Source organism: Patiria miniata, unplaced genomic scaffold, assembly GCF_015706575.1.
Source record: "Patiria miniata isolate m_02_andy unplaced genomic scaffold, ASM1570657v1 HiC_scaffold_3, whole genome shotgun sequence".
Lineage (NCBI taxonomy): Eukaryota > Metazoa > Echinodermata > Asteroidea > Valvatida > Asterinidae > Patiria > Patiria miniata.
In genome coordinates this window covers 9872978-9887346 of record NW_024037069.1, presented here as the reverse complement: position 1 = coordinate 9887346, position 14369 = coordinate 9872978, and the positions used below count along the sequence as shown (strand labels likewise).

At 39.1% G+C, this 14369-nt stretch overlaps 1 protein-coding gene across 1 annotated transcript; it reads right to left on the bottom strand.

Annotated features, from left to right (window-relative positions):
* Positions 1–1560: 1560 nt before the first annotated feature.
* On the bottom strand, positions 1561–12543 carry LOC119738354 (LHFPL tetraspan subfamily member 5 protein-like). Its single transcript, XM_038213219.1, has 3 exons — positions 11803–12543; positions 6737–6988; positions 1561–2503 (listed from the first exon to the last, which is right to left on the bottom strand). Exons 1-3 carry the CDS (start codon positions 12227–12229, stop codon positions 2112–2114), a joined length of 1071 nt encoding a protein of 356 aa, XP_038069147.1. The 5' UTR covers positions 12230–12543; the 3' UTR covers positions 1561–2111.
* Positions 12544–14369: the final 1826 nt, after the last annotated feature.

The following is a 14369-nucleotide window of genomic DNA, read 5'->3' as shown; positions in this document are numbered from 1 at the left end:
ACTCTCAAATTTTGACAATTTATGATTCTGAATGAAGTTTGATGTATTATGCAAAAGCTCCAGTTTCTTTTAATTAAATGACCAAAAAAGAGGAAATTCTGAACTTCAAACAACTGAAACAAATTTAGTTTGCATCAAATCGCATAAAATTTCTTTAGAAGAAATGTGTCAAGTTGGTTTTATAATTACATGCCATAAATTGCTTCATTTTAAAAACTAAGGATTTCTCCTTTTCAAACTATTCTGGGTTTTTTCTAGATCTGCTGTCCAAGAGACTGAGACAAACATTAAACATACATATATATGTACAAGCTAACTGAAGCAAGATTTGAAATCAACAACTTTAAATATGGGATCTTTTCATACATCGTGGAGCATTCTTCAATGAAAATTGGAATGAGAAAATCCTTCTTTTGAAATTCACATCGTAATAAAAAATAAAACAAAGTTACATGAAAAACAAATGGAGAGTAGGATCTTGAACATTCATGATTAACCAACACAAAAGGCAAAAAAAAGGTAATATTTTGACCTGTGTGTGACTTAAAAATATTTTCTATCCACTCAGGTACAAATGTATGCAGCATAGACCTTGTGTGGGAGGGGGGTACATGTACCTCAGAGAGTGTAATTGCTATTATAATTTTGCTATAATGAATATATGGAAGGTTTACTCATACCTAGTCTAGCCTTACAAATCCACTGGCCTCTAATTCTGCCTTAATGTGCACTTATGTTTGGCACATGGGTCATTCCACCAGGTTGGGAAGCAGTGCATGTTACATCCATATATTTGGTTATATTATAAAAAGTATCAATGAATTCTAAACAATTGCTCAACATAATATTTGTCTGAGGGTGTTTCAATACTTGAGAAAGTTTAAAATCATTTGGAAGTATTTTGACAAAAATATGAGCAAAAATGTATTAATTCGGATGTAACATTGATGACACCGTGTCAATGTTACATCCAAATATTCTTTTTTTTTGCCATTTTTTACACATGTAAAATATTACCCAAACTGAAATTACGTATTTACAACTGGATACCTAAGCACCAAGAAAAGCTTTTGTTTTGGTATAGTCAGGGTTCAAATATAGCAGAAGCAATACCTCAAGTGTGGATGTAACGGTGTAAAAATCACTCAATGGAAGTGTGACATTTGGGTTTTACACCGTGTAAATGTTACATCCACACAACCAAGCTATCATTTCTGCTCCATTTGATACCTGACTACCATAACAAAAGCTTTGCTTATTGTGTTGCACATATAGTAAGAAGTACACAAAGCGAATTTGGGTAATGTTTCACAGAAATTTTAAAAAAGGTACAAATTTCATATTTGGATGTAACACTGACACAGTGTAAATGTTACATCCAAAATGACATTTTTTGCTCATATTTTTGGCAAAATACATTGAAATGATATCAAACTTTCTACAGCAGTGAAACACCCAACAACAAATATTATGTAGAGCAACTGCTAGCAAGGCATTCATGCTTTTCTTAATATGGTCATATGTCACACTTTGTTCCCCACCCGATGGAATGACCCATATACCGGTATGTACTTTTTTTTTTACATTCTCCAATAGTAGAAATTGTACCACACACACAAAAAAGAGCTTCACTGTCCATGGTTGTACATATTTTGTTTAACAATCCGTTCTATTATTTCCAATTTTCCATCATTTTTTGAGAAAAAAAATTTGGAATTCAAAAAGTTTTTGCAGGTGTGGTTAACTAGATCCATATGAATACTGTACACATGTACAGTGTATTGTCTTGGACAAAAAAAAAGAAAAAAAACCTTCAAATCTCACAAAAAAAGAATGACAAGCAAATTAAACCCTCAACAATGGCCAGTGCGGGATAAACTAACAGACTAAACTTGTTTGAAACACTCACTTCTTACAAACATTGAATAATACAAACGTTTATTCAATGTTTAAGAAGGTAATGAAGTCTTGAATTTTGTAGTACATTGTATTGACCCTTTATTATTTGTGTACATCAATTCAAACAGTGCATGAACACATTCAATGTGCTTTTGTGCATTTTTGTCATGTTCCACAATTCTGTGCGAATAACGAAAAAGAGGCGCAAATGCCTACAGGATGACATCGTGCGTGTGCTTGCCCGATTTACTGGACTTGCTAGACTTGCCGGACTTGCTGGAGATGCCACTCCGCGTGCTCCCCGCCTCGTCATCTCCCTCGGCCCCGCCCGTCCCACTGCTCGAAGGTCCGCCGCGCTCCCTGCGTGGCTTGACAGACGAGTACAAGGGATCGGAGGAGTCCGTGCCCCTCCGGTTGACCGAGCTGCCCCCGTTGGACCGGTTGGCGTCTCGTTCCGATGAGGTCGTGCCGCTGTGGTTGCTGCGCCGGTCCATGGAGCCTGCTGCTCCATTCTGTCGGGTCGCGGAGGGGTAACCGGTCTGCCCGGAGGCCGTCGGATAGCCGCTGACTGAGGTCTTCTTCTTGCCATTGGAGAAGTTCCCTCCTAGAAACACAACATTGAATTCTTTGAACCTTTGAACGTTTGATAAGTTGATACATTTGCGTAAACAGAACAGATTAACCCAGCCTAATTTATTAGGAACCATACCCATTCTGGCAGATTCCAACACCCACATGGGAAATCGTACACACACACACACACTGCTGGACTTAGTTTCTGGAGGTATGCCAACCCCAGTGTAAAAGACCATCAGTTTAGGGGTACTGTACCTATCCCAAAAGATTTAAACAAAACCTGCTGTTGAACTTTGATGGGTTGAGTTCGGTTAGGGTGAATTTCACAATCCATTATGCCTCATTCATGTACATGTAGCTGTCATGCAGCACTTTCAAATTTTTTTGATGCAGTGGACCCAGAAATATACATTTTAAAAATTGTTTGTTAAATGATTTGCTTGACCATGACTCATTTCACATCTTGGGTTTTTCCTTTTTTAAATTTTTTTAAATTATTGACAACAAATGTATCCATGATCACCAAATCCTGTTCCAATAAGGGTGGACAACAATATGTCATTCCTTAATGTGTGTCATCAAGGGGACAGCTTACTTGTCCGTTTAGTGCTTTTCCATTGAATTTTAAAGGTACACAGGATCACTGGCTCTTTTTGTGCATTAGATTCCTTAGAAGCAACAAAATGTAAGCAAAAAAATGTAAACAACAGTATGTAACGTAAACATGGGTGTTCCTGCATGCCTTTAACAAGAAGAAGAAGCTGTATTCATGTTTCAAAGTTGGCAATATTCTACACTAATGGGCCCAAAAGTGTGACATTTGAGAAGACCTTTAAGTTTTGATGATACATGTAGAAGTACGATCTTGGTCTCTCAATCTTTGCTGTAAACATTGCAAGCTTCGAACAAATATCCTCACCTGCAAAGGATATAACTGGTTTTGTATTTTAGAAAAATATAGTGGATAAAAAGTGTTACGTACGTAACGAAGGACAGACACTTTAGATAAAGTCACAAAGTAAGCATAAAATGTCATGATCCCCTAATGTTGACTTATTTAAGAAGATGTACCCTGCAGGAATGATATCAGTAAAAACCTAGAAAATTCGGAGTCAATGTAAAGAATTATTTGATATTATATAATCAGGATTTATACATAAGAACAGAATGGACATTTGTCACAAAATGTCTGTCCCTGTTCGTACATAACCCTAATCACATCATAAATTTGAAGCAAGTGTGAATACTGTTATATTTCATGATGTTATTTTTACGATGTAAAATGGCTTAATAATGTCACTGGAAGTGCCTATTAGAAGTTGAATTTGTCGTAAGCACCCTTTTCCTTGCAGTGTGTCTGTCCATGTTACATACGTATCACACAAAAAAGATGCCTGTTATTTTCTCCCCCCCCCCCAAAAAAAAAGATAACATCTTTTGTCTTGTCTTGTCCTAGTCACTTTCAACTTAGCAAGGTATAGAAAAAAAACAGAAGAAAATACTAGCTCATCTTTTATTCTCTATATGCAACATCCATGATCTTTTTTGGACCATTTGTGTGGAATATCCAAAATTGCAAGGCCTACAGGATTGCAAGGAGTGATTTATCAGTCTCAGATACATTTTCAGGTTTTCCGCCTATTTTACATGGTGAACCATTGGCCCTATAAGACACGTACGTGTATATTTTCCCATCAGCTGTGCTCCATTTGACCATGGAAACCTGAGTCAATGCTTTTAAATAATTTGCATTTCAATTGACATTTTCCGCCCCAACCCATTTTCATATCAAGCAAGGGACAGTGAGTAACAGCGTTCACATTTAAGGTCACGTTTTTGGATTTGTGCGTCAATAATTCAACACGTTTCAAGGCTAACAGGGTAAGGTTGAACAATGGGAAGACCAAATTACATTGTTTGATTGTTTTCGTTTGTCTTATTTATTTAGAATAAATAGAACAGTGAATGTTTTTTCTTTCGGATGCCGTTGTGTTTTGAGTCATTCATCATCCAAATTCGACATATTCAGCCTGAAAAAAGGATGATTAATTTGAGAAAAATGAGACTTGTTTGCATAGAAGTACATGTAAGGAAGGTTGCGGTCACAACTGGCGGACACGAACACTGGTACATGAAGTACATTGCCTCAAAATGTACAGCCATGTATATGAGGAAAAATGTTCTATAGGCCTAATGCCTTATACCAAATCAGCCCTCTATTCTGTACATGTTTTGCTAACCCTGATGGTGCCCTTTTGTCTCAATGTAATTTGTAATAATGATGCAAGAGACTTTAAACTCCCCCGCTCCGAAAAAAGACCGAAAGTCAACAAAATTTCAACAGGTACATGTATATACAGAGTTTAAGTAATGTTTGCATTATCTAAACAAACACATTTACCATACATCTGCAAATTATGCATCATACCAAATTCCAATATTTTATCCTTATTTTTCACAAAATCCCAAATAAACCTGTAGCAATGTTTGAATTACTAATGTCAACATATGGTGCATGTAGAAACAGCTGTACTATATTTCTACAATCTCAAACACTGCAATTTCTTTCATTTGTTCCCTTTTCTTTCCTATGTAAACAACAAGGTTATAGTCAGGAAAGTGAAAGTTGTAGAATACTATTTAGTAACAATCTCCAGTAGTAAGCCTACTTAAAGTGTAAACACTAATTTTCCCCCCATTTTTTCCCCTACTTGATTTATGGTTCACTACACCTGCTATCTAGAACTGTATGGTTGTAAAGGGAAGTACTGATATGAATAAATAGCATGTTGATAATAGGTTGGGTCACACAATAGGATGGACGTATGAAAGCATTTGTAAAGAGTGGTACGGATGGGACCAATGGAATGCAGAAGGAATCGTATCCTGACACTGCGTGGCAGTAGCAAAATGCGTTGGCGTACTTGTGTACCTTTTCACAAGCTTGTGCATGTACATTGTTTGTATAAGAATTTTTTTCTGGGAATATGATTTACTTTGCTAGAGCCAAATTTGCGAGGCGTTCTAGCAAAATGAGACAGAACTGGGCAGAGGTCGAAATGAGGGTTTGTTGGTATTAAAAAATTAATTTTCCACCCCCCCCCCCTTGTAAGATCTCGGTCATCGAGTGGCGAAAGTTTTTGAAACTCGGTACATGCATAGAGCAACTCTTCATGGATATACCCAAGAAATTTCATGACTATAGGTCAAAGGGTTTTGGAATTATGGCTAATTAATTATTCATATGTTTGAATGGTACTTCTGGTCTTTGTACACGATGTACAATGTATATGGGAAAATTCAGTTTTCATGGCGCGTAGCGCCGGAAAATTTTTCGCTGTGCAACAACCCCTGGTCCGATTTTTAAATTTTTTGTGTCAAAAGATGCGCAAGGCTTGAGGCTAAAAAGTCATAACAGCTTGGGTCGCGAATTTTTTTTTTCAAAGGCTATCGTGGAAAAAGACGAGGGGGGATTCTGCCCCCCCCCCCCCGGCCCTTTTAGGGTTAAAAAACACTTTTGATCCACATATTTTATGCTATATCTTTACTGCGCTAGTAGACAATGTCCTAAGTTAAATTTTCTACTATCATGACAATATCTGCCTACCAAAAAAGTGGGGTTTAAACAAGATAATTAAAGAAGATATTAAAAATATGTAGCAATTATCAAAACAAAGTACAAATGAGTGTTATACATGTAGGATGGTATTTTGGACACATTTGGTTATTTGAAACATGACTGCTTTAAACAATACAGTTACATATATAAGTACGGGACTCAAACAAATTTGTTGAACCATATTGAACCATGGTCAGAATGTTTTGAGTGTGTGTTCTTAGCTAGTGCTTTTGTCAAAATGTTTCAATGGATACACATGAAACTTTCATCAAATTTGTAACAAATACCAGCCTATATCTCATTTGCATTTGTTTAGATAATTGCTACATATTTTCAATATTTTCTTTAATTTGGCTCCAGATCATTCTGACTCAACCTGTTCAAACATTCCAGAAACTCTGGCCTGCACTATTGTATTACAGTTTTCACCAACTTTTGTGACAAATCAAAGTTTGCATTTTCTTTCTGAGCGCATGAAATTTTGTAAAAGGCAGATTTGTAATTTCCCTTCATACTTGTGTAAGTTTGCTACGTTTGTCCCTGTGTAAAACAATTTCATGTGCAGTGATAAACCAAACTAGTTGAGTTGCCTTCATGATTGACCACCACTCAACCAATCAGCAGGTCTCATCTATACCGTACCTTTTGAGGGTGGATAGTAGTCAGAGAACTGCATATCCGTGGCCAGTTTGTCCTGCTTGCTGGCCAGAATGAAGGCCAGGACACCCAGGACGATGGCATCGAAGACACCAATGATGGCCAGATAGAAGACCCACCGCAGCTGGCACTTGCCGGCGTTGCCGTAGGAAACCTCCGGCCCGCACACAGTGACAAACTCTGGGAGTTGTGACCAGCTGGCTGGGTAGATGAGGATGCCGATCAACAGGAACAACCCTGATGGAATCAAAGAAATGGGGAAAAATAAATGTAATTAATGTCAAATTTGAATATTTTGTTTCAACGTTTGATGACGTACCAACAGAACAAGGTCGTTTTGTTATTTTAGTTCATTACTGGAAAAGCGTCTTGGAATTAACTCAAGGTTCCAGATTCTCCTTCAGTACTTTGCATGTGTTTATAATTACGTTGTATTATTTATTCCTCCAGCTGCAGGAATCAATGAAACCATAACATGCTGGGGCGGTTTGGGACGGTATGAGGAGTAACAGGCGGGGCGGTTTGGGGCGGTACAAGGGCTAATTAATATGAATTAATAGGAAGGTTCAGCTCCGTCATCAGTACATGTACTTGCCATGGGGCATGATGGCCCTATGAGGAGCGCAGAATCTGTCTAAATACCGGTAGTGTTGATACATGTATGTCTTGTGAGAATCAGAAAGTACATGTAAATTAGGACTTGTTTTTCACAAATTGCCAGATCTATACAAGTCAGGGTCTACATGTATATGGCTGTTAAACTACGGTCAGAAACAGTTTTGAGGACGATCAAGTCTTTGCTGGTCCCAGAGAGCCGGACTAGTGTCCTAGCTATCACACTGACTGACTGACAGTCACTTGTGAACATTCAATGTCAATGTCGCTGTTAAAATTATTCAATGCACAAAAATGGTCTGTCTGTAGTAAAGGATTTGTAAGTTAGGAAGTGGATTGTAATTGTACTGGGCCCCCTTTTGTATCTCAATTGTTTTGAAATTTTGTCTGAAATCTTCACTGTGCTGGTACATGCACACGTTAATAACTTGTCCATAGATCTCAAAATCCCCAAAAATGTCCAGTCACAATCATGGTTGAAGCACTGAAGGATCGCAAGTAAACCCTCATTCTGACAGCTGTGCTTATTTTTTTCCAAGAAGATTAACTTCCTTTTATGCCACATTGATACAAATTATATGAAAAGAAATTATTCCACTATAAGTTTATTTATAAAGGAGTAAATTAAAAGTACAGTGTAAGTCTGGGATCTTCAAGAATGGCAATGCTATTTTTTTCTTCAAGAAAAGTGTCAACAGTTTACTTTCTGAAGTCTACATCCAAAAGATTATAGGGACTACTATATTTACAAAGTATCAGTGTCGCCTTGGGTCTTGATTACAGTACTTCAAAGAGTAAATATAATAGGCTTGGTAACCAAATACCTAAGGGGCTGTGAGCTATTGCTACTGGTAACAATGCATTGTTTCCATGGCATGGGATAGGCAGGATCTAGTATTTCCCATGAATAAAGGATACACAGCCTTGTAATTGCATTGAAGCACACAAAACTGGCTTTAACATTTAAAGTAACCTTTTTTCCACTCAAATTTGTCCATGATGTGTGCATTATTAGAAACATGCTGTGAACGTTAATGGGCAATTCCAGGGTACATGTTATGTCCGTGACAGCTACATGTATCTATACGAGATTTTAAGAGCTCAGTCAATAAACCTGAAAATGTATTTTTCAAATCTTATACATCCATCATCTAGTAATGGTCAAGGAGATTACTACGGAGGAGTTTTGGATCATTTCTCTGAATCATTTATTAGATATGGTTAGCTCTGTCACGGACATTATACACTTCCTTTTGTAATACTGGAATTGCCCATATTTGTACTTCACAATTTTTGTTGAAATTACCCATCAAGTCCGTCCTGTGTGGCATACCTTTCAAATATTCTTTCTCTGTTTACTTAAATAACATGGAAATATTTTTAAGCCCTAGCAGGAGCTTCTACATGTCACTTGGCGGTTGGTCGGTTTATCTGTCTGTCCCCGAGAATTGACCGAAATATTTGACCAAATATTGACCAAATGCCATGCCATGGTCAAATAAATGCACTCTTGCAGAAAGTTTTCGGAAAGCCGACGTTGTTTTGATCGAGGTGCATGCGCGTCTGTGTTGCGTATGAAGAGCCTCTTACCAATCATTTTGACTCATTCTAAGAGCCTTTTTCCCATTTCAATAAAGGACAAAAGATGGACTCAAATTATCTAGGATTGGACATGATGACAGTTAGAAAAGAGATGTTTTTTGAGGAGAAGGGCCACAACGAAATATTTCTTTGCCACAAGTCTCAATAATTTACAGAAATGTTTATTTGTCATGTATTTGTCTTTTCAATTTCGTAATAATTAAGGCCAAAATAAAAAAATTATAGTTCTGCTTCCGATTACGTGGCATTCGAAAATAAGGTAGGTAGGCAGGGAAAATTTGTTGGTTTTTTTTTTTGGGGGGGGGGCAATTTTTGTGTACGATCATATGGAGGCGTCTGCCTGTAGTCATGGGTAAAAGGTAGTTATTGATGGTTTTGGGTTTTTTTTCCCTCATTTTTCCCCCATAAAAATTAGGGTAGGGGCTGCCCGGATAGGGTAAAATGTAGGTAGAGAAACCGGAAGCAGAAGTATTTTTTTTTTGGCCTAGGGACAAGAAGAGTCAATTGAAACTCTGATCTCACAAGTTCTTCCTGAAATTCCTTTTCGCTAAACACAATATTGACACTTCTCTCCTTTGAAGTAGCCCAGTTCAGATTCAAGTACATGTCACAATGGCACCCATCTTGCCCATTCTTTCAATATTCCACTCCAGCAGGTTTTGAACATGTACTTGACCCTTTCTAATTGTTTCGGTCTCAAAGTTTTGTCATGAGCGAACTGAGAATCAATCGGTAAATTATGCCTTATTCCAAACCAAAACTACTTCAGTTCGATGTCACTTTAGGTTGAATGGGCTGATAAGATCCGTGTGAACTTTCATAAAGTCCCGTCCTACATTACTATTGGACTAATTGATGCTGACAGTCAAGTCCAATCCTGTTAGAAAATTTACTGCATATTTTTGCAGCTCATGTCCATGTATTATACAGGTTTTTATGAGATGACTTGAACGTCTCCTGACATGCACAGTGTTATCAATGTGTGAATTTTCTGTGTTGTCAATGTACATATAGGCCTATATAGTAGGTCTATGTGATATTGAATTTTCCCTTTTTCACATAATTGGTCGTGTTAAATTTTACAGATAAAGCCCAAATCAAAAAGTCTCCGGTTTCTGGTATGCGCGTTCGTCGCTGTAGCCATGCGCATATATATCCCCCCTCCCACTTTTTGGCTGGGGGGGGGGGGGGATGGACTATGAAATCCCCCCCCCACACTTTTTCGTAATTGCGGAAAAAATTGCGGATCTTGAGGTATTTTTCGAACATCCCAAAAACCAAAATGTATTCAATAGCACTGAAAAGTGGAGAAACATGGTACAAAAGCTATAAAAATGCACAGTTTTGTAAGCGCGGTATGCTGTACATATTGATATACATCTATATCCTGAAGAGCGCCCTCTAGTGTTATGTGGTGTTCAGCCCCCCCCCCTCCTAAATGGAAAAGATAAATCAAATTAAAAAGGGTTTATCAAATCATTCCTCCATCATCAAACTAACACACGAAACCACAGACCCTAAGTAGTGTCTAATTAAACCATTCACTCATAATGGATACTGACAGCTTTAATCCCTCTTAATCTCATAATCCTGTGTCTGAGCTGGGTAGGAACAGGTAATACAAATCAGCTTATCCCATTTGTGGTCATGTGCTGTGTATGTGAAGTGGCAGGTTCATATTCTACAGGGCTATAGTTCTCATTCCTTCCCCCTCCCTATGAATTCATTTAGGCCATCAGCCTGGGGGTTTGGTCGGTATCAAATCAGGGCATAAATGATTATAGTGAGCATGCGCAAGGTGTACCGCCCCTAGAGTGGTAACAAGCATTTTGAATGGCCATTTTGAGAAAAAGGGTGATAACACCCAAAAAGCTGCCACCGCTGCAATGCTATCACATATTTTCCAACTCTGGAGGTGTATACCTTGCCAAAAATCGCTATGACGATTATTCCCCTCATTTGATACCTGTGGCCGAAATTTTGGACCGAGGCTGATGGCCTAATTCAGTGTTTTTTGCTGGAACCTTACTGAGGTTGTACACGTTATAACTAAGCACCCTCACTTTGTAATTATACAAATTATATTGGGACATCAAGCCAAAAGCTGTAAGATTTACACTGATATCCCACGGTACCCTTCAAAGAAAAGTTGTAACAATCCTGACCAACTTTTGTAGAAAAAATGATGCAACCTTACGCCACTTTGAATTCTGCGATTGTGTACAAAGTCTATGGAGAGTCAAGACTTTTTTTAAGTATTTCTTAGCAAAATTGGAAATGTTTCTCAGTCCAAGATTCATGTCTTATCATCATTTTTGCAATGACTGACCTTCATTGAGATGATATCAGATTGCAACATTTTTTCCTACACGTTTGCAAAGAACAAGATGTTTTCAGAAAATGTGAGACTCATTTAATTATTGTGCTAACATTGCGTAGTAAAATCATCCTGTATTTGGGGTTATAACCATGAAGCTAGTAACGCATCATGTATTTAAATCATATCCCATAAATCACTTAGGACATTGACAGAACTTTGTTGATAACTTGCCCCAAAAATAAGTGGGGGGGGGGTACTCCTAGAACTATGAGGCTCATAGTTCTAGGAGTAGGGGGGGGGGGTGAATGTTGTTACAGGTGGGGGACACCCAATTTCTGTTAAGCTGTTAACCATTGTTAGTTATTATAGGACTACAAATGGCAAGTGGGGGGAGGGGGTTGGGGGGGGGGGCAGCAACCACTTTTTAAGGGTGTGTGTGACACCCCCCCCCCCCCCCCCCCCCCCCCAATCCGGGTACACAACTGCCAAAAATACAAATCAATCCAAATCTCACCTGTCGCAATCTGCAATACTCCGCACAATTTGAACACCGTAGCAGTGCTGGGCTTCTTGCAGAGAAACAACAGCATGAAAATGATTGACAACAGCAGGAACGCCACGGCCAAGGCCACGAAGATGGTGGCCACAAACATGGTGACGGGGATGACCTGCGTGGCCAGAGATATGTCCAGTAGAGCGTTCTGGCAGACCAGCTGACCAGCCAGGTTGAAGCTGACACAGAAGCGGTACAGCCCGAAGTACCCTATGCCCTGAGCGTCAGGCCCGTCCCCGAGCCAGTAGGGCTGGACCAGCACCACGCACATGATGATGGCGAAGCAGAAGGTGAACAGGGCCCATGCGATTGCGATAGCTCGGGCATTCCGGATGTAGTTCGTGTGATAGTAGTAGGCGTACGTGTCTTCCTTAGACGAGTTGGCCATTTTGTTGACTAGTTTGGTATTCCCAATTCCAACTTCCAAGCGGGAAAATCACCCGAGTAATTCTCACGCCACTTCGTCAAAATCCTCTAGATTTATCTGTCCCTTTACGCATCGAGAACCTGTGTTTTGTGTACAATCCCATCCACTTAGACGTACCGAAATTCGTTCAGTTTGACAAAACAAAATCCGACACAATTTGGACTGAAGCCTAAATTCTCCACAACGCAACACAATACGTGCATTCCACTGCGCCCTCCTCGTAACAATGGGTACAGGTGTGTTGAACCGTGACCCTCCACGCTTGGGTGCGGTCACATCAAAGCAGTCTGACTGGAGTGCGCCCTCTACACACCTGTCGTACGTCGTCTGTAAATTGATTGATATTTAATCTGGGTTCGCAGAACTTTAGAGGGCGCTATGTTGATTTATGGATTGTTGTTGTGCGACTGCCTTATGGATGCAGACCAGTAAATAAACTTCCATAGACCCCAATGGTAAATGCTCCCGGTTCAGAAATTAGGGGAAAAAACTCACAACTCTCCAAGGTGTTCGGAACACACATCAAATTAAAGCTTATTTCATCATCTTTCATTTTCTTTTCAATTTTTTGGGGGGTCAACTGATGATTTTTAGGAGAAATTTCCATCCAAAGATGATCACCCCGGAAAATAGTCCTGAAGCCCATCGCCATTTTGAAATACGATGCCTACACTCCATTGCAAAATAGAGCGCATTAAGGGCCCCAAATTTTTCCAAATTGTACGGAACTATACAAGCTCACAGTCCTGAGCACGGCTTCCACCCATATTTTTTTTTACAAACCCTCTAGTTCATGGCCCACAGCATGCCCTAATACTGAAGATTTGGAGAGCATGCAAATCGTGATTTGGCCAGCGTAGGCAATTTCGGACCGATTTACTGGTCTGCAACCTTTAGCTTCAGACGAATCATGGCACGGGATACTGTACAGTACACTCAAGGGGCCCCCTTCAATGGAGAAACCTTTGTTCACACTAGTAAGCAACTGTCCAGCTGAACGATAATTGGGACTCAATATTAGTTTTTGCCGTTCACCGACGCAAAATCCATCTTATTAATAATTAAGACAATACTTTCACCATTGAAGGGGGCACCTTCGTAAAAAGAAGAAGAAGATAGCTGCCATAATTGGTGGCCTAACAACATGCATGGGGACAGTGGAGGTGGGTGTGGGGACACGGGTAAGGGGAGGGGGCGGAGAGTGGGCACGTCACCATCCTCCGCTCAAGAACTGGGCTCTTCCCCATTGTGCTCCATGATGCTCAGCATTCGTTGACGGCCAAAACGAGCTTTTATTGTTGATAACCCATTGCCTTACACCCCCTTTCAGGAAATGAGGGCCCTTCCCCTTGCAAAATGAACCCCCGTATTACACCCGTACTTTTGAGGCCCTTCTTATGATGTTGGATTCTTCACAAGAACGTAGCCCCTTGTTAAAATGCGAACCAATGACAAGTATTGATGTTGACACGCAAAGTTATTTGTCGCATTAGTGATGAATAAAACAAAAAAAATATATTTATTGGGAGAGCGTGGGAAATGAACATAATTACGGTACAAATTCAACAGACTGCAATGAATTACAAGACATCCGCTGAATGCCATGGCTCCTATGTGTTTCGGTAGACTAGCAACAGTCCAGCAGACAATCCAACATATAAAAGCTTACATAAGAATGATCAGAAAAACGATGATGAAATTAGCAAAAAAAAAAGAAGAGAGTCACGCTTAATCAAACCTAAGGAGTTGTTTTTTAAGAAATAGGTAAAAACACAACACAAATCACGTAATTTCAATTTTATTTGCTTTCGATAGACCATTGTTTAACAATTTCAATACATTTATTTTTAAACGATAACAATACATTTCGAGGAGAATTAGAGCGATTCAATTATGAGTCAATTGCAATCTATTGAACGAATTGTGCTCTGGAAATTTGATGTCAAGGTGGAAATTATATCACTAAATGTATATCGAAATATTTATTTCTTGCTACGAAAAAACAACAACATCCGAAATCATGATAAATCATGAGTATACTCGAGTATACTTGTTGAAAGTATTTGAAAACGAGACGTGTTTATAACATTATTTGAAGTTC